The following is a 25,752-nucleotide window of genomic DNA, read 5'->3' as shown; positions in this document are numbered from 1 at the left end:
TTTTCCAGTAGTCTTTATTTACTTCTCAGCTTGTTTTGGTTATTCCGTTGTTCTTTTTCTCCACATGTTTCACCAGAGTTGGAACTAAATTAATTCTCCTTCCATTCATTGTTATACCTTATAACTTTTACATCAATATGTGACCACAATGACCATAACCACACTTGTTAAACAAGAAAGACAGAATTGTAAGAAATATTGTTAAATGTCACTTTATTGGGATACAAATAGCATGTTGATTTGTTTTCTACATTTAATGAGAAGATGATGATGCATCCACCAGTAGTCCTACTTCCAGCTTCCATCACCAGCCGTCCTCAACACAGCATCTGATATAACAGCAATTTCATTATTATCACCACATTCAGTCATATTCAACATCAGTAGTAAAAGGGCAATAAAATGTAAGTATATAAATAAATGGATGGATGGATGAATGAATGAATGGATGAATGAATGAATGGATGGATGGACGGATGGACGGATGGATGGAAGTTCTACCTACTTGTTTCCTCCACCACAGTGTGAGCTGCGGTCTACATGTTCCCCTGGACCACACCTTCTGGCACATCTACCATTATGGCAAGCAGCATACGCAGCTGAACACAAACAAACAAATCATTTTATTAAGAGCATGACAGTTTCTAGAACATTGTTATTAAAGCCGGGTTGATTTGCGTGAGCAAATAAAGAGCTCCTACAATTTTTGTAGTGAAAATGTTATAAATTACATTCTCTATACAAAATCTCAGAGCACTATAAGGTCCGAAGTGTTTCTCATCAAGGTGACCGAGATGCATTTCTGAGAGAAACCCAGTGTAACATAAAACTAGAGAATGACTAAATTAAACAATTTTGACATGAAATACAGCATTAAGAAATAATTTGACACTTACTGCACAAATATGCAACCATCACCAGAGCCATGTACAGCACAACGGCAGCCCTCATGTTTCCTCTTCAAAGGTTTGGTGTTGTCAAGTGAATCTGGAGAAGCTCTCTGTGTCTAGGCTGTGGTGACATCAGGGTTTATATAGGCAGGCAAACATCCATGTATTGACATATAGGCCTATATTGCCTCATGTTGGAAATGTGTTGGTTTGTCAAACATACATATTTACAAACTTCTATTACATCATCTAGGAAATTTCTCAGTCTGTCAACCCGTAAATAACAGAAAACTGAAGACAGCAATGTTGACAACAGGGATAAGTGAGGGGTCATGGGTAAGTGGTTAGAGTGTCAGACTTGTAACCCAAAGGTTGTCGGTTCGACTACCGACCTGCCAGATTGGTGGGGGGAGTAATTAACCAGTGCTCTCCCCCATCCTCCTCCATGACTGAGGTACCCTGAGCATGGTACCATCCTGTCACACTGCACACTTGGGGCGCCATTGGGGGCAGCCCCCTTGCACGGGTGAGGCATAAATGCAATTTTGTTGTGTGCAGTGTGCAGAGAACACTTGTGTGCTGCGGAGTGCTGTGTCACAATGACAATGGGAGTTGGAGTTTCCCAGTTGGGCTTTCACTTAAAAAAGTGGAGTAGACACATATCTAAATCTCCACAACTTTATGTCCCATGCAGGAACAACTCTCATCAAAACCTTAAATCCCCTCTACTTTCTAAATAGGCCTCTATGTTGTCAGAATAAAATGCAGCTGTGATATTTTTTAATGAGATTAATAGCAAAGGTTAGACCAATTCACATTTTATCTGCTGCCCAAATACAGCTGCTGTGTAAATGTGAAAGCAACCTGCCTGTGAATGCCTGAAGAGATAGCGGGCCGGGAAAGTCCTGGGGGCAAGAGTTCAACTGAGTCACTGAGAGCTGGGGTAGGAAGTCAACATGTTAAAGTCTAATGCTGTGTTATACAGGTGTGCCCTCTTCTTAAATATTTGTGTGTGTGTGTGTGTGTGTGTGTGTGTGTGTGTGTGTGTGTGTGTGCGTGTGTGTGTGTGTGTGTGTGTGTGTGTGTGTGTGTGTGCGCGCGTGTGCGTGTGTGTGTGTGTGTGTGTGTGTGTGTGTGTGTGTCTGTGTGTGTGTGTGTGTGTGTGTGTGTGTGTGTGTGTGTGTGTGTCTGTGTCTGTGTGTGTGTGTGTGACTGTGTGTGTGCGTGAGTGCGCGTGCGTGCGTGCGTGTGCGTGCATGTGTGTGTATGTGTGTGTGTGTGTGCGTGCGTGTGCGTGTGAGTATGAGTGTACATGCATGCGTGCGTGCGCATGTGCATGTGTAAAATAGGAAAACTGAGACTTTTGATAAAACTTTGAAGCGCAAAAACATTTCTTTAGAGAGATTGAGAGCAATGACCTTGGATGTACACTAGTCTCAGATGTATCATATTAGCAACTCAATAATAGCCTATTTCACACACTACTCTGTTGCCTGTTTTGTTTGTGTCAACAGTTCTGTTTTTTTATTTTCTGTTATTTACTGTTTGACAAACTCACAAATTGCCTAGACGAGGCAGCAGATGTCAGTTAATGTATGTTTGACAAACTAACACATTTCCAAGATGTGGCAATAGGCCTACTGTGTATGTCAATACATGGATGTGTGTCTGGCTATATAAACCCTGATGTTACTCCAGCATAGGCACAGAGAGCTTCTCCAGATTCACTTGACAACACCAAACCTTTGAAGAGGAAACATGAAGGCTGCCGTTGTGCTGTACATGGCTCTGGTGATGCTTGCATATTTGTGCTGTAAGTGTTTCATAATCAGACATGTCAGGCTACCGTTATGTCACATTTGATTTTACTTGAGAAATTCTTACATTTTATTTATTATACTGATATGTTGTGGGCCTAAATACAATCATTGTTTTCCCTTTTTCAGCTGCGTATGCTGCTTGCCATAATGGTAGATGTGCCAGAAGGTGTGGTCCAGGGGAACATGTAGACCGCAGCTCACACTGTGGTGGAGGAAACAAGTAAGTGGAATTTCTTTCATGTATTTATGTATATTCTTACTTACTTACTGATGTTGCATATGATTGTGAGAGGCCTAAAAATCATGGAATTATTGTGTTATCAGATGCTGTGTTGAGGACGGCTGGTGAGGTATAAAGCTGGAAGCAGGACTGCTGGTGGATGCACCATCATCTATTTTCTCATCAAATGCTTAGAACAAAACAATATGCTATTTGTGTCTGAATAAAACTGACAATTAACAATGATATTGCATCGACTTTATGCCTTTCTTTTTCGACACCAAAGAACAAAATGCCGGCAAAAGTTGTGATGAATGATTCTTTGAAGTGCAAAAGTTTAGGAACAGCAAAAGTTGAAAAATGTTCAACAATCTTTAACATTTAGTTTCTATAGTAAGCAAAAGAAAAGAAATAATTCTTGACCCCATCGAGTCCATATCCAACCAACTTGGTGACATTAAATGTGGAGACAGTTGAACAGAGCGTCCGTTTTATTTGACTTTGAACTAAAATGGGGGCTGCATGTTGAGTTTTTATGTCGAATGAGCCAGTATCTTCATTTTACATTACATTAGCTGATGCTTTGTATCCAAAGCGACTTACAGGTTCTTGGTACAGGGTATTGGTTACAGTCCCTGGAGCAATGTGGGGTTAGGTGCCTTACTTAAGGGTACTTCAGCCATGGATGAAGGGTGGGACCTGCAACCCTCTGATCTAAAGGCCAGCACTATTGAGCCATGGCTGCCCCATGTATTGAGAAGGCTGTGTTGGCATTGGCATTACTCACTTGGTTGCCACCACACATGATTGACACCATCTAAAGCAAATGTGTTTATCATGGTCTCATCAAAGACAAATAGACTAAGTAGGCCCTATTTGGATTGCTGGAACTAGTCTGATGACACCAAGATAAACAAATTTGCTTTTGATGGTGTCATGTGTGGTGGTAACCAAGAGAGGAGTACAAAGGTGTGCCATGCAGTCAGTGCTGGACTTACATGCCCTATGTCTCAAATCACGCACTTGTGTCACAGTGCGTACAGTGCACTAAGGTCTTCAGTGCATAGTGTCGTGGAAAAATTTGAGCACTATGCACTGTGCCCTCGCTGGAAGTGACGGCTGAGCATCAGCTCGCCAAAATATTGGTTGGCTACTGTTTACAATGCACAGCGTCTGGTGCTCGTATTTACATTTCTTTCAACCCAAAGGGCAACAATCACACATACAATACTTGGGTTGGCATGAAAAGGCTGGTGTCTCAGCAACATTACTCACAGAATTAAGAGACTGTTGACCAAACTCTTCTACTGAACTGAACACCACGTTTCCTCCATGCCATTGTCAACATGGTGGCCGTTTAGTGCGTGCAGTGTCCATCATTCAAGCACTGTGTTTTTCCGCCATTGTTAGGGGATCATCCTGGCACTTTCAGAGAGGGGGTTAGATCATTTAGTGGCATGTGGCATGTGCCAGTGACATGCGGAAGTGCCGCAGTGGCATGTCCATTGATTTTATATTAACCACAGACTTATACTAACTATTATTAATAAGTGTGATCATATTTATTAATACTAAGCATTATTATATAAGCATTTGTATTCTAGGTCTGTAATTAGGCCTACAACAGTTAACGGCATGTCAAGCACCATCACGGTTGGCATGTCATGGTTGGTTACTATGGTTACAGTGGCTACTATGATGTCAAACTGTGCCTAACCCTAAACTTTTCCTAAACCTAACCTGTCAGTGAAAAAATGTGTGTAAACCAACCGAACTGTTCCTAAACCAAAACTCATTCCTAAACCTAACCTGTCAGTGGAAAAATGTGTTTTATAACAGCATGCCAGATGCCACTTCCGCAGGTCGATGTCTAACTGTGCCTAAACCAAACTCATTCCTAAACCTAACCTGTCAGTGAAAAATGTGTGTACACCAACCTATAAATATGCCGAACTGTGCCTAAACCAAAACAACATCAACAAATGTTGTATTAAACTTACTCTATAGACATTTAGGAAATAACAGCTTATAACTGCTTATTGAAATATTGTTAAAAATGTACTTTTCAAAAGGAGTATACTCATTATTGCTGTGCACTACACATAGGCTACCGGTAATAATTTTGTCCTTATATTTTGCTCAGGGGTAGATAAGTATGTTGTGTTATTTTGAGCCTACCCAACTGCCAAGAATAGCCTACACTTTTTGAGATACACCCTAAATACTTTATGTGAGGTTTCTTATTGGCCTATGCAAATCTTTTTTTTTCTGACTGTACTGGCCTGAAGTCTAGACATCGCCTTACACTGTTCTGCAAACTTTTATATTTCAAAGAATCATTCAGCAGTTTGAACTGAGTTTCTCCTTACATTCCTCCTACTTCCCTCCCCGTTCATTCCGTTATATAGTGTTCAAAAAGAAATGCATGAAGTCAAAGATATATTGTTGATTGTTTATTCAGACACAGATAGCACATTGTTTTGTTCCAAGCATTTGATTGAAAAAAAGATGATGCTTCCACCACCAGTCCTGCTTCCAGCTTCCATCACCAGCCGTCCTCAACGCAGCATCTGAAAAAAACAATAATTTCATGCATGATTAATACCATATTCATTCAACATCATATAAAAATGTAAAATGTCTCTGAAATCTCAACCTACTTGTTTCCTCCACCACAGTGTGAGTTGCGGTCTACATGTTCCCCACGACCACACCTTTTGGCACATCTACCGTTATGGCAAGCAGCATACGCAGCTGAAAACAAACAAGCAACATTTTGTTTACCACTATTACAGCGTAGTGCTTCCTGCAGAACATTGATAGTAAAAGTAGGAGGTGGGTTAGTCGGTGTTAGAGGCATGTGACGTCCATGACTGGCAAGGCAGTGACACATGACATGACACCTGCAGCATAAAAGCTTGTGCAATTTTCATTGATTTCAGAAAACTTAGCAATTACATCCGCAATAGGCCTACAAAACTTCAGGGGATTTGTTGCTAAGGTGGTTGCTTTAACTATAACATGCTAGAGGAACATGACAAACAGAATGTGTAAACTAAAAACAAATTAGACATGAAAAAATATGTCTTATTATGACGTAATTCCACACTTACTGCACAAATATGCAAGCATCAGCAGAGCCATGTACAGCACAACGGCAGCCCTCATGTTTCCTCTTCAAAGGTTTGGTGTTGTCAAGTGAATCTGGAGAAGCTCTCTGTGTCTATGCTGTGGTGACATCTGTGTTTATATAGCTAGCCAGACACACAATCATGTATTGACATATATTGCCTCATCTTGGAAATTCGTTATTTTCTCAAACGTGTATGTTAACAAACATCTATTGCTCATAGAGGAAATTTGTCAGTTTGTCAAACAGTAAATAACAGAAGGCAGAAGACAGAACTGGTGACAACAGGCACAAATACAACAACAAACAACAGACTATTGTGTATGTGGAAATATTGTTGATGTGTTAATAGCTACCTGCTGTCCAAATACAGCTGTTGTGTAAACACTTAAGCAACATTCCTGTAACAGAGAAAGTCCCATAGGGCCAGAGGTCAACTGAGGTGCCACTGCTGCTCTGGCAGACGTCAATGTTCAAAGGTGTAGGAATGCTTCCCGTTCACAAGTCTGATCTTTTCATGAAAATTCACAAAGTAATAAACTCATACTTACTGGTCTGACCAAAGATACACAGTACATTTTGCAGTCAAAGGTGTCTAATTCAAAATGGACATGGAGAATCCTCCTATTCAGGTAGGCTACAGTAGGGAAAGTGTAGGCCTACATTTCCATGTCATGATGAATAAACATATTTTCATGAGTCAGCGGTCACCGCTCATCTGTGGCAAAGGTGCAGGATTTAGTGAAAAAATCTGCACAATTTAAGTCTAAGCTTACTGAATGCTGCAAGCTTTCGGCGATTACCTTCATCAGGCAGATTGCCAATGAATATTTAGGAATTAGTGGTGATACATGATCAAATCCATTCCTTTTAAGCGGGTGAACATAAAACATAGCCTAAACATTTAATCTCTTAACAAGGTTCCCGATGATGATGATAATGATGATGTTGATGGTGTGTGTGTGTGTGTGCATGTGTGTGTGTGTGCATGTGTGTGCGTGTGCGTGGATATGCATGTGCATGTGTGTGTGGGTGGTTGACGTTTAAGGGCGTAAAAGTTTTTCCAATTCCTGAAAAAAACGATGGGAAAATTTGGAAAAAAATAGAACAAAATAAAGCTCATAGTGGTCCGTGGAATTTCACATTATTTTTGCCATTTTTGGGGAAATGTGGCTTGCGGTGTGACATCCTTGGTGTGACATTTCTGTAAGATACAATAAAATGATTAATATTCTGCACAAACATATCCCCCATGCTCTTTGTACTATTGTTCCTTTAACCCCCACCCCACAGACACACTACTACCCACCCGCACCCCCACACACGCCTATGCATTGTACAGGCAGATTACTGTGATTTCACTGCATTGTTTCACTGTATTACTTGTAATAATTGTGTGAATGTGACAAATAAATCTCCTGGTATCCTTATTCCTTGCATGATACATGAAAAACAAGTAAGGACTGAGTAACACATTGCATAAGCATGTCACTGCATGTCAATGCATTGTGGCCATTTTTAATCCTTTTGTATACATGACTGACCTCTGAGATCATGCTAACTAGATAATGATATTGTGTTTAATCTTAATATGTGTTTTCATTTAGGCCTATAAAAAAACTTTTTCCCCCTTCTATAAGAGCAGTCACACCACAGGACACCATAAAATGAACCTAAGCATTGCGTGACAGAAACATTGCAATATTTAGACATAGGCCGCCTATTAAGAGGTGAAGAGTCACCTTAAACTTCCAGACCACTCTCCAATAGCTGAGGTACTGACTGGTTAGGAGCTAATCTTTAAGACCCTTGTAGTTGACCTTGCAGCTGCCCGTTCACCAACATTGACATACATGTAACCCCACAGGACGAAATTTGTGTGAAATGGAACTTGTAGTTAATATTACTGTCTTGAATTTTTTTCACATTCAAATATCTTAATATCAAGTTAATATTTATGCAATCATGCCAAATGCTTCATACATTATTCAAAATGCTGTTGGTTAATTTATATATATATTATATTCCAGGTTTCATTAATGTTACAGTCACACCGCAGGATATTTGGCATATAAACCTTTACATTAATCTTAGCAAAAATGTTTCTTCTCATCTAAGACTAATATGAAACATAATGTACCACATCTTCTTTATTGACATTTGTTTTCATGAGGAAAAATTAGAGTTTTGTAGGTTTTTAACCAATGTTACGAAGGCGTCACGTCACCCACCCGTGTATTAAGAAAATATGTGCGGACCAAAAGCCATTTATTATTTTTTTCTTGGTCTTTTTGTTGTTGGTGATAAAACTAGAAGTGCAAAAACATTAGGCTACTTACTGAGAGGTTAGAGATTGTTTTGGTCAGTTTGGTCAGTGTGCATGTGTGCATGCCTGCGTGCCTGCTTGAGAGAGAGAAAGAGAGAGAGAGAGAGAGAGAGAGAGAGAGAGAGAGAGAGAGAGAGAGAGAGAGAGAGAGAGAGAGAGAGAGAGAGAGAGAGAGAGAGAGAAAGCAGGGTTTTCCCATATATCGTAACATTTGCACTTGTGTAAAAATGTAACAAGTAAGTGCTCACAAGCAGGCCCGTCACTAGTTTTGAGAGATAGGGGTGACGAGAAGAAAATGTATGCGCATAGCGCGCCCCAATTTTTTTTCAGCGCAACTGTCTATGACTTGGTCCAAATGCTGTCCAAAGACAAATGCTGAGGCACTCAAGGTTGCATTTTTTTTCCTTCTCTCATGTACGTGTATGTGCTTTGTCTATGAATTAATTCATTCATTATTTTAAGAGCAAAGAAATCCCGCACACTGTCTATTCCACCAACAAACTTTAATACATTGTTTCGGTCATCCGACCCTCTTCATGTTGTATTAAAGTTTGTTGGTGTAATGGACAGTGTGCAGGATTTCTTTACACATGAATGACAACTCCACTGGGATAATATCCTACGCACCTGCCCACCCACAGAGGTGTGAAAAAGATTATTCTTGAACAATTATTTTAAGAGCACCATACCGATTTTTAAACACTAGTTACAGTGGACTTTTTTTTTGTGTGTGCAAAATCGTTAAAGGATGGCTAATACTAATGTAAGGGTGGCTAAAGCCCCCCTAAAATAGGGCTAACGACGGCCCTGCTCACAAGTACAGAATTTACCCAATTTTCCAATGTTAGAAACTGAGTTTATGATGGTCATTGAGAGTGCATTTACCCTTCTTCGTTATTCAATTTACACACCAATTACAATTTTGATAACACTGAAAAAAATCACACTTAATTTATTTGCAAGCGGTAGGCCGGGGCAGATTTTGTTTACATTTAAAACGTTCTTAACATAGGCCTACTCCAAATATTTTCCCTAAAGGTATCGCTGTTTTCTAGTTGTTTGCTGATGTTGCATAACCTTTTGGATGCTTTTGGGAATAAATAAAGATTTTTTTAAAAAAAATGTAAACAAACACCTGCCCCCATTACAATGACCAGGATCTTGGAAAAGGCTGAAAAAAAATCTCAGGTACTGACAAGTCCTGGGTAGTGTGAGCATTAAGCCTACAACTGTATGCTGAAATTGGCTAAACTTATTCTTTAATAACGGTTCACACTTTACTACAGTATATCAGCAATCAGAGATGTGAACTTGTGACTTGGACTGACTTGTGACTTGAGTCACTAATGACTCGACTTGAGACTTAACTTGCCAATATTAGGAATGACTTGTGACTTGACTCGACTTGTACGCTATTGACTCTAGACTTGACTTGACAGTTTTAGCTTGCAATGACTTGCAATAGCATTTCAAGTCAGAATATATATATATATTTTGCATTTGCTCGTGAAAAAAAACCATGAAAGAAAGAAAAACTAAACGATGTTCCCTTAAACAGTACTACGAGTTCTTCTATTTCTGCTTAGAACTCCTTACAAAAATGGTCCATGGTTTTACTGTTTACTGCAGTAACCATGGTCTCTCTAAGTACTCTGAACCATCCATAGTATCACTATGGCTTATCCATGTTTTTTTTGTAACCATGAAAACTGTGGTTCCTGACTAACCATATATCATGGTTATTCATGGCTTTCATTGTTTTTTTCAGCATGGTTTGTGTCTATAGTTTAACCATAGTCACAAACCATACTCAAAAAAACATGGTTAATTGTGGGTTGCATGGTCACCCAAAAAAACATGAAAACTTGTTTGCAGCCTTGGTGTAATGGTTAGGGAGTTGGACCGAAGATCACAGAGTTGCAGTTAATTTTATAGTTAAACCTAGTCACACCAAAAACCACGCTGAACCATGCTCAAAACACCATGAAATCATGGTATACAATGGTCGACTTTTGTAAGGGACATGACTGGCGAAGCGGGACATGCAAAGCAGTGTGGAGAGGTAATGATTTTATGACCAAAAGCAATTGTCAATATTGCACATAAAATACAAGGTGACTTCTTAAGGACTTGGAAAAAATAAGACTTGGACTTGGACTTGACTTGGCTTTGGCACGACTTGGACTTGGACTTGACTTGGTCAAATGTGTCGTAACTTGTGACTTGACTCGGACTTGATTGGAAGGACTTGAGACTTACTAGCGACTTGAAAATTCGAGATGGTCCCATCTCTGGTGGCAATTTTGTTTCAAATGTTCAGTCCTTTGGATTTTCAACACCTGACCATCACCCTAGAATCTTTCAAGACACCAACCTCACACAGTGATTCCAAAATTCACTGCTCATTTTTTGAAGTAACATTTCATATTTTTTTAGTCATACACTGAAGACAGGGTAGTTTATTTTCAGTTTTCATGACAATCAATATGAAAGTCATACATTTTTGCATAATAGGACTATAATATGAGATTGAGTTTGCACTTTTCAAAAATTCTGAAGGCAACATCATGACTCGGAACATGTTTGTTTATTCTAGAGCCAACTTTAGTGTCTGATCATGATCAAAAATATGGCCTGGTGTTTCCCACAGCCTGCATGCCATTGTGTTATGTCCAGAGATGGGACCAAGTCACTAATTTGCAAGTCGCGAATAAGTCTCAAGTCTTTCCAATCAAGTGTGAGTCAAGTCACAAGTTACGACACATTTGACCAAGTCAAGTCCAAGTCCAAGTCGTGCCAAAGCCAAGTCAAGTCCCAAGTCTTATTTTTTCCAAGTCCTTAACAAGTCACCTTGTATTCTATGTACAATATTGACAATTACTTTTGGTCATAAATGCATTACCTCTCCACACTGCTTTGCATGTCCCCCTTCGCCAGTCATGTCCCTTACGAAAGTGTACAGGTGAAATCATGCAAACATGCCCCTGTCATGCTTTGCCCCTAAAAATAAGAGAATTGAATGATAGACAAAAAATAGGTCAACATGGATTTTGCAGCTAAGACTAAAGATGCTTATCGAAGACATTTGCATGATAGGTCTCACAAAAGAGAAATAATGGATGGAAAACAAAACTGTTGTCCACATTGATAACAATAACCTAACGGACGTGTGAATGCATAGTAGGCCTACATGCACAGTGTTTCACTTTGACCAGTAGAGGGCAGCATTACTCACAAGTTCACCTCTCAATCAATGTTGATCCATGGCCAGCTTCCCTTTACCCTAATTCCCATTTGAATTGATGGAGTTTGAATGGCTTACAAACAACAAGACTATGCAATGGACACATAGGCTATTCACATCTAAAATATTGATTTTATAACAGCACTATACTTGATTTTTAGAAAAAAAAAAAAACACAGCACTGCATGTATTCTGGCTGAAAACACTCTGAAAGCCAAGTATGGTCATTCTTTTTTTCCTCTAAAATGTCCAGATAATATATAGCTTAAATGTTTCTATGAGTTATATGAGTCTGTTGAGTTGAATCAGCCTTTTTCCCACAAGTCTTACCACACCCAGCACACTTTCACTGGATCCATCACTTTCAGATCCTGACCAAGCACAAAAGAGAGGAAATACCACTCCACCCTCAGCTGAAATTCTAACTAAACAGCCTTCATTTTCTCCATAACTTCCCGCCAGACGGACACATGCCAAAACGTCATGACGATTAGGCAGGCATCTCCAACTATGCTTATGTGTTAAAAAACTGCGAGAGTCATTAGTTTGTGTGATTTGGGTTGATGGGAGATTTGGCCGGGTGTCATATTTGAAATCGTTGAGACTTTTACAAAGCATGTCATGTTTTTAATCTTTAATCCTGTTGCCATAAATGTCTGCTATCTACTGTTTAAAAAATCTGCTACAGAGAAATATATCAGAACTACATCACAAAAGGTTAAAGCTTTAGATTAAACTGTGCTAAGCATCATGCCTGGTGTGGGGGACAGAGGGCCGGATGAGATAGGCTATTGCAATATTTCTTAACACAAAGTATTTGACCTCTTTACTGGCATAACGCCTAAATTATTAACATATTTAACATATGAGCAACAGTTGAAGTGTTGTTATGGCCTTTCAATTTAGCTCAGAGTAAAAGTATTGGATCTGCTTGAGGCGAACCAAGCAATAACTAATTGGTAATTTTTATGTTTTGTTTTGTTTAGAATAATATGCATCAGTCCTGTGCTTTTGTGAAAGCAAGAACATTCACAATACGGGATTGGCCCTAATATAGTCTAATGATGTGGGCCTGTATCTAGGCCTACTAAGTAAAGCATTCATGGGCAGTAATGTTACATGGGATGGTATCCACCACAAACAATTGATAGCTTTTCAACAATTGAATTGAAGTTTTGTCTTTCTGTAGGCTAGGCCTAATTCTCAACTCTGCTAGCTGTTACATCTCCAAACTATTGGTGTTTTTCCCCCTCTTGTTTCAGTCTTTTTTTCTTTTGAGTTGGTTGGCAAAATAATTGAATAGGTATCACAAAGAAATTATAGATCATGTAGGCCTACCCTTTTTAAAAAAATAATTTCTTGATGTGGCTACACACTTTAAAGTGCAAAGATTTCATACTGGCCAATGGGTGAGGATACTCATAGGAACTGACGTCAGCTCACGAGGACGAATGATGTGGCAAAAATCAAAGGGCGATTCGCAAAGAAATAGTCCCAAGTTATCATCATTGACCTTGCGAGTAGAATCTGTGAATATTGAACTTCTTTGTAACCCATTAAATTATTCAATATAAAATATTGTTTGTCCATGCAAAATGCAACCCAGGTCACAATATTGAACTAGATAATTTACATTTAATAGTGGATATTCCTCCGCCCTACTAAAACACAGTGCCATTTCCGGAATATTTCTCGCCCTGAACAGTTTCCGCCGCCATTGCAGGTTTCTAGAGTTCAATTCAGCGGCCGCTGTTTGTCATTTTGGGGAAGAAGCACTTAGTTCATGTCCAACGGGCTTACGGAGTAGCGAGTTAACCGTCACCATAGTCTCCCAAAGGAAGCCTCTGTCAATTAATTTGGTCACTTCACAAGCCGTCTCAAGGCTGCCCGGCTTGGATCTGAGATAGAAAGCTGTAGTTTGTTAGCTAGTTTTAGGCGAATTAGGAGGAGAGAGAAGAGGAACCGTCATGGCTCAGATCCTGCCTATCCGATTCCAGGAGCACCTGCAGGTATGTTGTGATGATGCTTTGGAAAAATCAATGGTGCATTAGATAAATGCTCCGGAAAAGGATTTCGGACACACTCGTGTTTGGCCTGTAACTTCAGACTTGATTTTCTGTATGAACGCTGACTTGGACATCTCTGCTGCTAGTAGCTTGTTGAAACCGAAATGACCTCCCTTCATTCAGTCAAAGCAGCGAAGCTAGCTAGCCGTTAGCACGTAATCAAACACCCAATAATTAATGCTACCTTACCATCACAGCCAAGTTGTTTGCTGTAAAATAAGCACGTATATTCTCACTCCAACAAGCTATCATGTAGTGACGAACCCAACTCGCTGTGTTCATGTACAACGAAATACCCAAGTACCCGGCTAGCCGGAAAGTTAACTTAGCCTACCATGGCTAACTACCTGGGCATCTTTCCGAGGGACCTTATTAGCTTGTCGTGGTCTTCTAGGTGCTGTATGAGAAGTGTCATTTCCCAATAAAGTCGTGTTTAATTTTAATTTCAGCTTTGATTGCTTCTCCAACTAGATGGAAGTGTTTGAATGGGCATGAGCTAACACTGCTTTAGCCTACCTGGCTATTTGAAAAGTAGGCAAGATTGGTTTGGATAGTAAGGTTAGGTGAATAACATTTAATAGTCCATATTGCAAGTACTTACTTGTAATTCACATGTTTATTAAATGTATGACACTAAGTGCGATACGTTTTGTCATCTGCAATTATGGCAACTGCTCTACTGGTAATTATGAGTCGACACGACCGGGAAGCGTCACTTTCAATGAATGACGTTTCTGTATCATGCTAACGTGGCTAGTTCTCATAGTTGGATAGCTAGCTGAAATTGATTTTATAGATTTGTTCGCTTTCTGCTCTGGATAGACTAGATATTCTTTGCGACCTGGTATACTGACTGATCTGAGATGTGCACTATTGAATTGTGTGGTTATATTTATGGACGGATTGCCTTGTTTTTAACCAGGAAACACCTAATCCATTCGCAATCGTGGCAAGGTGTGTTCAAGTCTTGGGCAGGTGTAATACCTATCCCTTTTCATAATTCATGCGCGGTCTGATTAGTGGTGTTGACTTTTTTGAAAATTAAAATATACTACCTCGACTGGGCGACCTTAACAAGTAATATCTTTGAAGTGTTCGATCACCACACTACAAGTGAATGGTCAATGGGCCACTCACACGACGTTGACAGTTGTGACTACTTGTACCGCCTCGTTAACTATGGACATTTTTATTTGATAGGAGTGTGCCACTCAACGTCAGCGGATATAGTGTAAAATCATGGCCACTGCTGACTTAACCTTTATTGTTACCATAATCAGTAGCAACTACTGCGGTGCTTCTGTCCATGGGATGGTCTTCTGTATCTGTCAGTTTGAATTTAGCCCTTTTAACGTTTTCCATAATGTGTGCTCTGTAAAGGACTCTCTCTGCGGCTACCTTGAAATCGGAATGTATCTACATAAGATGAAAATTGCCTTGAACTAAGTAGCCTGTGTGTTGGACTTTGTGTGGTAAAGCTATAGCGAAGAACAACATGACATTGGTTTGTTTGGCTTATAGTGATGTCATCCACCATATTTCAGTCTCTGTGCTGCGGATTCAAGTAACCCGGACAATATGAAACACTCAGGAAAATGATCCTTCAAAACATTTTAAGAGCTGATAAGGCCTATGCCCAATATCACTCTGAGAAGTATTCACTGTAACAAGGTAATCTCTGCAGTGTTTCCCACAGAAATTTTGGAAACTATGGGGGCAGCCGGGGTTTATTTTGTCCGGGGGGGGGACACGGGCCTTTTTTTGGGGGGAGGGGGGGGGTGGGGGGGGGGGGGGGGGGGGGGGTAATTCTTGCAGCGTAAATGCAAAACGGCAAAACAATGACTACAGTATGACATTGGCGCATGGAGAAACTGTAGGCCTGGGCCTATATTTCAGCCATTTATATTTTGAGAAATAAGGCTACATAAGATTTTTACCCATGACTTAATAGTAGTACATTGTCATTGTCAAAAAATGCAGTACAGTGAATAATTTCTGTTTACAACACAGTTTCATTCGTCCCTCATGCAGGGGTCTGGGAAACAATAATAAAACAAAATAGGAGCAGAGATAAGAATTTAAGAGCACTGTGAAATTGTTAACGCATTGACAAAAAGGGTCTTAGAGGGTAGGCTATGCCTTTTCCCCCACACATATCTGTAGGCGTACACATTCTACATGAGGGGTGCTGGTCACAGGGCCAGTTTTTTCCAAATTCCTCCCATTAAAAGGGCTGAACAACATATTACACATTTATGTCTATATTCACATTCATTACACATTAATTTCTATATGCAGCCCGATGTCTCCTCTGCTGTGTCAATGAAGGTCTGTCACCAAACTCATTACAACTGTAAAACAAAGCTTAGGGAGTGTTAGTAAACCCATCCCAACTGTCCCTTCTCTGAAGGTTTTTTATATTGCTCCCAAACCCAAGTAAACTACAACAACTTGACTAGGCTTTTGATCCCTGTCTTTCAAGCACTTGTGGTTCTCTCTATAGCAGGGGTGCCCAACCTTTTTTTAACCAAGATCTACTTTTGAAGTTGATGGTCTGCCGTGATCTACTAAGTTAAATTCAAGGATGTCAGTATGAAAATTTAAGACCACTATTTATTAATCACCATTATTATGAACAAAATGTTTTCAGTAGGCTACTATGGCCGTATCTTTTCAGTGTGTTTTTAAAGTGTGTTGAATAGCCTATCTTTACAAAGCAATGCAGCACTGATAGTATGCAGAGATAATACACAAGTCATAAACAACTGAAACAATTTCAAAATGATAAACATTTGGTATATAAAAGGCACATAGGCCCTATTTCTAAAATATGATGAAGCCTTATCATGCCTTCAGTGGTATAGGCTACAAATTAAAAAGGGCTCAGAATTTCACCATTTGTTATGGGTAAATAGTAGGCTACTATGAGAGAGAGAGAGAGATGAGAGAGAGAGAGAGAGAGAGAGAGAGAGAGAGAGAGAGAGAGAGAGAGAGAGAGAGAGAGAGAGAGAGAGAGAGAGAGAGAGAGAGAGAGAGAGAGAGAGAGAGAGAGAGAGAGAGAGAGAGAGAGAGAGAGAGAGAGAGAGAGAGAGAGAGAGAGAGAGAGAGAGAGAGAGAGAGAGAGAGAGAGAGAGAGAGAGAGAGAGAGAGAGAGAGAGAGAGAGAGAGAGAGAGAGAGAGAGAGAGAGAGAGAGAGAGAGAGAGAGAGAGAGAGAGAGAGAGATTGGTTAACACCCCTGTTGACTTCTATGAAGGTTTTTTTTCCAGCTCTCTGGGACAGTAGCACAGCACAGGCTTTCTATTGTGAGTTTGGCCAATCGTTTTGTCCACAACTGAAGCAAGAAACAGCGCAAATTGAAGTGAATTCCATACATGTCAACAACTAACATTTCCCTTACACGCGGCACGCGATGTAAACGCAGTTAGCGATGATGCATGCGACTAGCGATTTGGACGAAGATCCTCGCATATCGGCGTGTCATAACGCATCGTTGCGCACATGTTCTGTTACTCACCCGATGTTACACGTGTGCACACATGAATCAACTGTAATACCCTTACGGTCACTTCCTAATGCTTTCCCCTCATTCTGTGTTACCGTGGGACTACTTATCTTACCAATACAGAGTCTAAAGGATGTATTTACTCCAGGAGGAAAATGCGAAGGAAATTCAAAATCGTAATTCAAATCGTTTTTAACAAAAACGGATATCGTTAAAAAAAAAAAAAAATTTTTTTTTTTTTAATTTTTTTTTTTTTACATTTTCGTAAACTATGGCGGCCAAATTTAAACTATGGCGGGCCGCCATAGTTTCCTCAATGTATGGGAAACACTGCTCTGAGTTGGCCAGGCCTTGTGTGTGCAGATGTATGGGAAGTAAATGTATCCTCTGTTAGCCTGGTGTCCTTGCCATATCAAGGTCATTGTACCATGTGTGATGAATAAATAACACAAGAATGAGTAGTTATCTCTGACGTTGACCTGGGCATGCAGGAATATTACGCCTCTGTATGGCAGGTAGGAAATGGCATTTTCCTTTACAGGCATGTGAGCTATTGATTGAGGCACAAGCCCCCGGTGAACCAGTTGGGGTGTTGGAGATTCACTAGGCAGATTTAAAGGCCAAGCTGGCAGTCTCGGCGTGTTTTAGCACTGTTTTAGCAGATTTTTGGTATTAAAGGGATTTACCCATTTCTGTTTTAAAAGGCAGTTGAACCCATAGTTCAAGCTGTAAGTTAAACTCTAGCCGACGTGTCATATGAAGCCCTGTGTGGTTTTTGTGTGGAACATCGGGTGCACTGCTCACCTTGTGTCACCGCGAACAAGACATGGATGTTTTATATCTGTTACTTCAAGTAGAATGGAGGAGGTGGCCTGCACACCTTGAATCTTTGTTTGCAGGTGCAGCTAGCTCAATGGAAATCACTTAAAGTATAGAAGAAGCGCAACGCTTCTACAATTACTATCAAGGTTTTAATGTGAAAGGTGACGTTTCGGTTAGTCAGACATTCATCACAGTCGATCTTAAATCTGTTACTGAAATCGATTCACTGTGTTGCCATAGAAAATTCATTACGCATGTGCCATGTAGCCTCTTTATAATGTTGCAGATGCTGTTTTGTTGCATGGGTCCTTTATCTGTGAATGTGTGCAGTTTGTGGTTAAAAAGTGCGAACTTGCAACCTGAACTAAAGCTGCATTAATTCATTAATTGATAAATCAATGTGTGCCCAAGTGAGAGTGAGCATGCCTGTCTGCCTAGGGTTCACTGTATAAATGAGTGTATGCCCTGTTAAGTGCTGAAATCCATGTTAAAAGCGCCTGCATTATCTCATTTGTTACCGTACACTCATTTGATGCCTTCAGAGAGTGGACACCACTGGTCAACTGTTCAGATTGAGGCCATCCTATGACCTGAACTCTGTTTTTTGCCACCCAAGACCCATCCTGGGCATTTCCTTTTATATCCTGAAGGAAATCCTGACTGATGTGAAGTTTATCTTGTAGATTGTTTCCCAGATTTTTCCTCTGTCCAAAAAAATTGTACACACTTAAGCCGAGTATCGGGGGCTGCTGTAGGCAAGGCAGTAAATTGATTTGGATAACAAATGACTACTGCAATAGTTAGCCTTCTAGTGCGAGTGGTAAGTGGGTAAGCTAAGTGGTTCCTGGTGTTAAACACGGAGGTTTAGGAGATTTAGTTTTGGGTGCAACAAAACTGAACGGAACGATTCACCTGCGTCACTCCACGGGAGTACATCTTCTCATGCCCACAACTCGATAGCAGTTATCTCGGCAGAATCGCTGGTGAGCTGTGGTGTTGAGTTGCACGTGGTGGTGGTGATGGTGGTGTGGCTGTGTTTGGACCACAGTTACCTCCGTCTTGGATGAGAAAGACACAAAGAGAGAGAGAGAGAGAGAGATGGAGAGATAGAGAGAGAGAGAGAGAGAGAGAGAGAGAGAGAGAGAGAGAGAGAGAGAGAGAGAGAGAGAGAGAGAGAGAGAGAGAGAGGAGAGAGAGAGAGAGAGAGAGAGAGAGAGAGAGAGAGAGAGAGAGAGAGAGAGAGAGAGAGAGAGAGAGAGAGAGAGAGAGAGAGAGAGAGAGAGAGAGAGAGAGAGATGCTGCAGAGGCCCCACTTCACTCCGTGGGATCAGATCAGTGTGTCTGCCCATTAGCTAATGGAGGGAGGAGGCACCATTCCAGTAGAACGAACGAGCGGGCGAACGCCGGTCTGATTAGTGGGAGGAGGATCAACGATTTAGCCTAGCTGACTGTCCCCAGATTTACAACTGCTTTTGGTTGAGTGGGAAAATTATGAGCAGAAAGTATGAATGAATGGGGGCCTATTTTGCACCATAGTGTGGAGGACTAGTGAGTGCCACCAGGAATGTAGAAAGATTGCACACCTAGTTAGTGGGAGGGGAGGATCAACAATTTAGCCTGTCTATTCCCCATATTTACAACCTCTTTTGATTAAGGGGCAAAAACATGAACAGAAAGTGGGAATGAATGGGATCCGGTTTTGCATCGGACTAGTCCAGCAGCAGGATGCCACACAGTCAGGTCCAGTCAATCTGTTTTCTGATCTGGTCTGGTCTGATCTGATTTACAACCTTTTGGTCGATGGCGAAAACTCAAACAGAAAGTATGAACGGGGTCTGTTTTGCACAGTGCTGGACTCTGGGCCTAGTTAGTGCTGCTGTGCCGGCAGAACTGTTCACCAGCAGTGGAGGTCTGGTCTGGTTAGTGAAAAAATGCACTGCTGTGTTGTGGGATTCCTAGCATTCCAGCACATCCTGTTTTCCCATTTATTTCGCCATGCTCCATTTCTGCCAGGCCCCGAGAGCTCCCTGGCCTGAGATGCAGTTTCACCTCATTCAGGGGGATGTCAGATGTTTTACAAACAGGGAACAAATAACTGTTAGGAAAATGGCTATATATAGTCTATAACGTTCCTTCTTCCAAATTGGCTCTCTGTCACCTCTTATTAGTGAAGCTAGAGTTCAATTGAGGGAAATCCTGATGGCGTGCCACTGCCTACCCATGCCTTAGTTATGGAAATTCTCATGGAGAGGAGAGTGGAGTGCTGAAGCCTTTTTGGTTTATGCGTAGCATGGCCCTTTTAGTGTGCTGCCGGTCAGGTGTCAGTCAGGTGTTTGGAGCGAGGAGGATGTCGCTTTATAGCTAGTATACTATGTGGCCCTTTTTTTTAATGCCTCACCTCAAGCAAGCCAGCCGCGTCAGGTTGAACCTTGAACTCTCACCCGGTAACCTCTCGCGCTCCGTCTCGTGACTGGCTTGTGGGAGAGGGAGCAGGAATTGCGAGCGAGTGTGGATTCCACATGAGCGTCCGTCCCTACCACCACCTCCTCCTCCTCCTCCTCTCCCTGATGGCCTATAAAACGGTCCGTTCAAGAGGAGATGAGGCGCCATGGCATGCCTCGCTTGCGCTGCCAGGAAGCCATGCTAGTTATCTTGGTCAAGGAGCCTCATGGAGGTGGGTTGACCCTAGGCCAGTTTGAAGAGAATGTTTTTCCAAGACATTTCAGCCATTGCCTAATGGTGGTAGCTGGAGATGGAGTTTGGTAGATTCGTCCCTTGTCATCCATGGCTGTAATTTGGCTAGTTCCATTGTGCGAGGAACCTAACCTTACATCGCTCTAAGGACTGTAACCAGAGCTTGACATTAAACTTTGTGCTTACTGGCCGTTGTGACGGGGGATTTTCTCAGTCACCAGCCACTCAGCCTTTCTACTAGCCATCATTTTGAGGAGAGCTATGACAAGTTCAAGAATAAGCTATTGGCCAGTAGTGCATGGCTACTATGATACAAATGATTAAGCCACAGCCAAGTTTAACTGCCTTTGGCCGGTTGGCACAGGTGCCAATGTCAAGACCTGTAACCAATACCTTGTCCTAAATAACTAAGTCACTTAGGATAAAAGCAGCCGTTAAGTGCAATCCTGTAGTGTAGAAGATGCACGCACACGCACACGCACCCGCACACGCACACGCACCCGCACACGCACACACACACACACACACACACACACACACACACACACACAATGTCAAACATGCATACTGTGCAGCTCAAAAATGCACACAGCACAGTCCCTAGAGCAGCCCCCTGCCTCCTGCTCAGCCCTTGGCAAGATCACGTGTGTTTCAGCCGTCACATGGTCTCCTTGGAGACGTGGTGTTGATTTAGCCGGGGACAATAGGACCTGGCTTCCTGTTATGAAGCAACGAGGGGGGGTGGTATGGTATAGTGACCGCTGCAAGCCTCAGCATTCTGCACATCCTTCCCTGCCCTTCCTTGAACCCCTCACCACCCTCTCCACTCTCTCCACTCTCTCCACTGCTGCGGGTGAGTGAGTTTTTGGGGGCTCGTTTTGTGCTGAGCCAGGTGCCATTTGCCCCCAATGCCATGCGACAGAAAGGGTTAACTCAGCAGCTGGGGTTCCTGAGGATGGGCACAGAGCGCTGAGAATGGACTGATTGTGTGGCCTTAGCTCAACTGAGCTGGCTAGAGGAAGGAGGATGCTGACAGTAACGGGGGGGCTTTTTTTTCCTCCTTTTTTGAAGCCCGGGCTCCCAGCAGTACACAGCACACGTACAACATTCAGTGTAGAACTTGCATGCTCAACATGTTAGCCTGGAGTAGCAGCAGCTGCTGCGTGATTGATCCAATCAAGATATGAATGACTTATCAGACGACTACTAGGTTGCCATTTTTGGTCCAATTAAGCTTGCTTCAGCTTGTCTTAGAAAATTATTATTTTCGTAGCCGCTCGATTGAGCTGCCAGCAGCATAGAAAAGAGCATCCGAGGACAGAAAAAAAATGGAGAAGAGAGCCTTGTGTGTCATGCATGCTGGCATTGCAAGTGTCAGTGTAGATGCATGTCTGGTTAGCAGCATGGTCTTGTGTAACAGAGGTGACTGTCACTCGGACCGTCTCTTTGTGATGTCACGATCAAGAGGAACCAGCCCCTGCTGCTGGTATTTCGACATGGCTACTTGCTGAATGCAATTTCTCAGTAATCAGACAGAAGCCACGACGGTGCCCCCCACCCGACTCTTCCTCCTCTCTCTTCCCTCCCTCCTTCCTCCATCCTTGCCACTTCCCAGCTCTGGCGAAAAGCTTGCTGATGTCATCATTCCTGGTGTCTCATCACTTGGGTGGAGTGAAGTGGAGTGAAGGTGTTGGGAGGAAGGGAGTGAAGTGAGGTGGAGTGAAGGTGCAGGGAGGGAGGGAGAGGTGGAGTGGGAAGATGCTGTCTCTGCCGCTCTGCTGCCGTGGTAACCTGAACTCGGCCATCATGGAAACGACTAGGCTCACGACTCAGAGCTGAGCTGCTACTACGTGCCCTGCACTGGACTCTGACGTCGATAACACCCCCCTCCCCCTCTCCCTCTCATTCTGATGCCAAGCATGCCTGTCTTTTTGTTTTGTGGTTTTTCCCTCTGCACAACCTGCTTCGTTTAGTTTATTTGGTTTATTTCAACAGGGACCTTGTGCAAAGTGCATTAGTTTCAAAAGTAAAAAAAAGATGCACCAGATTATAGCTTAGATGCTAATTTCCATTTGCAGCTCCTGACACTTTAGCAGTCCCCTTTGTAAGCTAAGGTGTCCATCCTGGGTTCAGAGAGTAAGTTAAAGCCCTGCCATAAATTTGATCTAGACAGCTCAGAATCAGCTGATTGTAATGAGTGCTCAAAAGCAGGTAGACCAGGGACTCAATTAAGTCACTGGTGTTGGAAGGAAACAGTGACATGGTTTTGTTTTATTCTTACAACAGGTTTTTGTCTTTTCTCTTACATGGCTTTTTTCTTTCTTTTTGCATTCTTTTCCCCTGCTGCTCGACCTGCTCTTTAGTCTTAGTGCCCATACCACACAGGTAGCCAGTCAGGTAATCACCCCAGTAATTATTTGCAGAGGGAGATCAGTCAGACGTTTTTGCTTAGCTTTCTTTCTATGTCTGGTTTTGAGCCCTGCAAGAATTTCAGAGGGGTTTCGCACTGCAACCTTGAGTGTTGTCTTTGGCCAGCAGGGTGTAACTTGAAAAGTAGCCATTGCAAAAGCTGCTTCGAAGAAACGGTCGCTGCAAAAAGGGGGAAAAAAAATCTGCTTGCTATGCACTTTTCGCACAGTATTGCTTGCCTGGGATCCTGGCAAAGCTTGCATTAAGGATGTACTCATGGCTTCCTTTTGCTGGCCACTGCTTTTTTTTTTTTTTTCAAATCACACATTCCTTTGTTCCTCTGTGTGTAGTGTGTGTGTGTGTGAGGAAATCTGACTTAGTGTTTGAGAATGAGCCATAAAAGTCTCAAGTCACGAGTCTTGGCGTGTTTGACGAATGGCACCCTTTTTAAGATGCAGATCCCCAGTGCTCTGTGCAACAGATGTGGTAGGTCTCTAAAAGATGAATGAAGGTCACTGCGTTTATCTGTTCCTCAGCTCTCGCTCAAACAGGACGGCGGTGGGGAGGAGGAACCCTGCAGGTCCTGACCTTTCAACCTAATAAAAACCTCGGCAGGCCTTAGATGCAACAAGCCATTTGAAATAAGAGCAGGCCTTGCTGGATGGAGAGAGCCCAGACATCCTAAGCCTAGCATAACTCTGCTGCAATGAATTCCTAGCCAGCGAGGGATAATTCCAACCTCTTCATAGGATAAGACCAAGGGGGGTTATACTAAGAAGCTGGTTCAGTAGTAGACCAGGTTAAGTTACCATTGTGATAGAGGTAAATCATCTATTAGGAGAGCCTGAGAAGCCCTCATTTTCTTAACTAACTTACATGATGCCTGCAGGTATGTCTATTAGCAGGTTTAGCTTTTTACTTCCTCTAGGTTAACTAAGCCTGATTTAGCACTTAACCATGCTCTTGGTATACCCCCGAGCTCTCTCTTGATGAACAGAGCCCCAGACATTGTAGCTCTTCGTTCGGCTGCACTGTACACTAAATCATAGCAGCCAAGCAGTGAGGGGTAAATTCATCCCTGTTTCATAATGTAATCCGGTCTCTAATAGTCACAGAGAGCCTCCAGGGTCATGTCAAGGTTATCTCCAGGAATTTTCCTCAAGTGTTTCTTGGTACACTCTGCATGCTTGTGTGCATTTTATTTTGTGTGTCTGCATGTGTGTGTGCGTGAATGTGTGTGTATTTTATCTGTGTGTGTGTGTGCGTATGTTGGCATTTTATCTCTGTCTATGTGTGTTTCTAGTACCGTGTGCCCAGCAGAGAACTGTTTCTCCGGCTGCTCTGCTCTCCGCTGAGTCACATTTTGCCAGTGAGAGAGTAAGCAGTACTAGAGGCAAGGCACACAAGCTCTAAGCCGGGCAGGCGGGCGGGCAGACACACAGTTGGCTGCCACTACCAGTACACTACACTGCCTCTTGCGCACGCGTACACACACACACACACACACACACACACACACACACACACACACACACACACACACACACACACACACACACACACACACACACACACACACACACACACACACACACACACACACACACACACACAGCCGGCTGGCATAGTCAAGGGCATGTCTCCCTTAGAGCCAATAGGAGGGCGAGCACGCTGCTTATGTCACAGAATATGTCATCAGTGCCACAGGAGATCGTGTCGTGTGCCGTAGAGCTTCACATTGGCAAGATGCTGAAGTCTGCATTGGTGGTTGTGGCAAATTGACATGTATTGTAATTTACAAGGTCACAGACAGAGAACACAGCACATGTGTTTGTGAGAGAAGCAGACTAAATATAATCATGCCTTCATTTGCGCGGCTTAAATGGCTGCCTAAAGGCCGCCATAGTTTCTTATGCCAGCTCGAGATGTAATTGTTTTCTTTTCTTTGTAGGCGTGGCATGACTATTGCCCTGGTTTGGTTAGGTCATCGCAAATTCCTGGGTAGGCCAAGCCTGGTGCTTCTGGTTTCTGCTTTTCTCTTCAAGGGAAAGAAATGACAATGACTTCAGCTATGCATGAATGTGTGTGTGTGTGTCTCTGCGTGTGTGTATGTGTGTAAATGACAATGACTTCAGCTATGCATTCGTGTCTGTGTGTGTGTGTAAAGGGTGTGATTAAGGGTGTGGCCACCAGACTTGCTCCATTGATAAAAGGTGACCTCGGGAGCCGTTGAGTTCTCTTCCTGGAACACCCAGGCCTGGGCGGCAGATTACAGCGTTGGTTGCAGTGCTGGTGCTGGTGTGGCTGCGCCTGATGAGATTGACACACTCAGTTCAAGTCTCTCTAGTCTGTCTGTGTCTGGCGAGCAAAAGCTGTGTGACTGAGAATTCCTTCCTCCCTCTCCATGAATGAGAAAATGAAAGTCTGGTCAGGTCACGTGGTTTCTCAATTAGCGTCACCAACACATGAATTCCAGACGTTCCTCAGTCTCAAGGCCTCATGTTTTGCACATTTAGGTCACAGCCGGGAGAATTCAGTATGCATGCATGCTGGTGGCATGCATGTTGGTGAATTAAAGTTTTGGTTAAAATTGTGACTATTTTAGCATTCAGGTCATTCGGCATTGGA

The 25,752-nt window shown here is 42.3% G+C and overlaps 1 protein-coding gene and 3 long non-coding RNA genes across 6 annotated transcripts in view; 2 read left to right on the top strand and 2 right to left on the bottom strand.

The window, feature by feature from the left end:
* Nucleotides 1-196: 196 nt before the first annotated feature.
* LOC134452121 (uncharacterized) lies at nucleotides 197-1,025 on the bottom strand. The gene is made up of 3 exons (XR_010035378.1): nucleotides 897-1,025; nucleotides 506-599; nucleotides 197-329 (listed from the first exon to the last, which is right to left on the bottom strand). It is a non-coding gene; the product is annotated as an uncharacterized LOC134452121 (long non-coding RNA).
* A 1,567-nt stretch (nucleotides 1,026-2,592) lies between these two features.
* Nucleotides 2,593-3,176, top strand: LOC134452119 (uncharacterized). Its single transcript, XR_010035376.1, has 3 exons — nucleotides 2,593-2,703; nucleotides 2,837-2,930; nucleotides 3,035-3,176. It is a non-coding gene; the product is annotated as an uncharacterized LOC134452119 (long non-coding RNA).
* A 2,194-nt stretch (nucleotides 3,177-5,370) lies between these two features.
* LOC134452120 (uncharacterized) lies at nucleotides 5,371-6,431 on the bottom strand. Its single transcript, XR_010035377.1, has 4 exons — nucleotides 6,417-6,431; nucleotides 6,044-6,184; nucleotides 5,591-5,684; nucleotides 5,371-5,500 (listed from the first exon to the last, which is right to left on the bottom strand). It is a non-coding gene; the product is annotated as an uncharacterized LOC134452120 (long non-coding RNA).
* Nucleotides 6,432-13,322: 6,891 nt separating this feature from the next.
* cltca (clathrin, heavy chain a (Hc)) overlaps nucleotides 13,323-25,752 on the top strand; it is a 69,064-nt gene continuing 56,634 nt past the window's right edge. For all 3 annotated transcript variants that reach the window (XM_063203296.1, XM_063203294.1, XM_063203297.1), the window contains exon 1: nucleotides 13,323-13,639. In XM_063203296.1, coding sequence (XP_063059366.1) covers nucleotides 13,598-13,639 — 42 coding nt within the window. In that variant the 5' untranslated portion in view covers nucleotides 13,323-13,597. The remainder of the gene's footprint in view (nucleotides 13,640-25,752) is intronic.

This window comes from Engraulis encrasicolus, chromosome 7, assembly GCF_034702125.1.
Source record: "Engraulis encrasicolus isolate BLACKSEA-1 chromosome 7, IST_EnEncr_1.0, whole genome shotgun sequence".
Taxonomy (NCBI): domain Eukaryota; kingdom Metazoa; phylum Chordata; class Actinopteri; order Clupeiformes; family Engraulidae; genus Engraulis; species Engraulis encrasicolus.
This window is presented reverse-complemented; position numbering and strand designations above follow the sequence as displayed.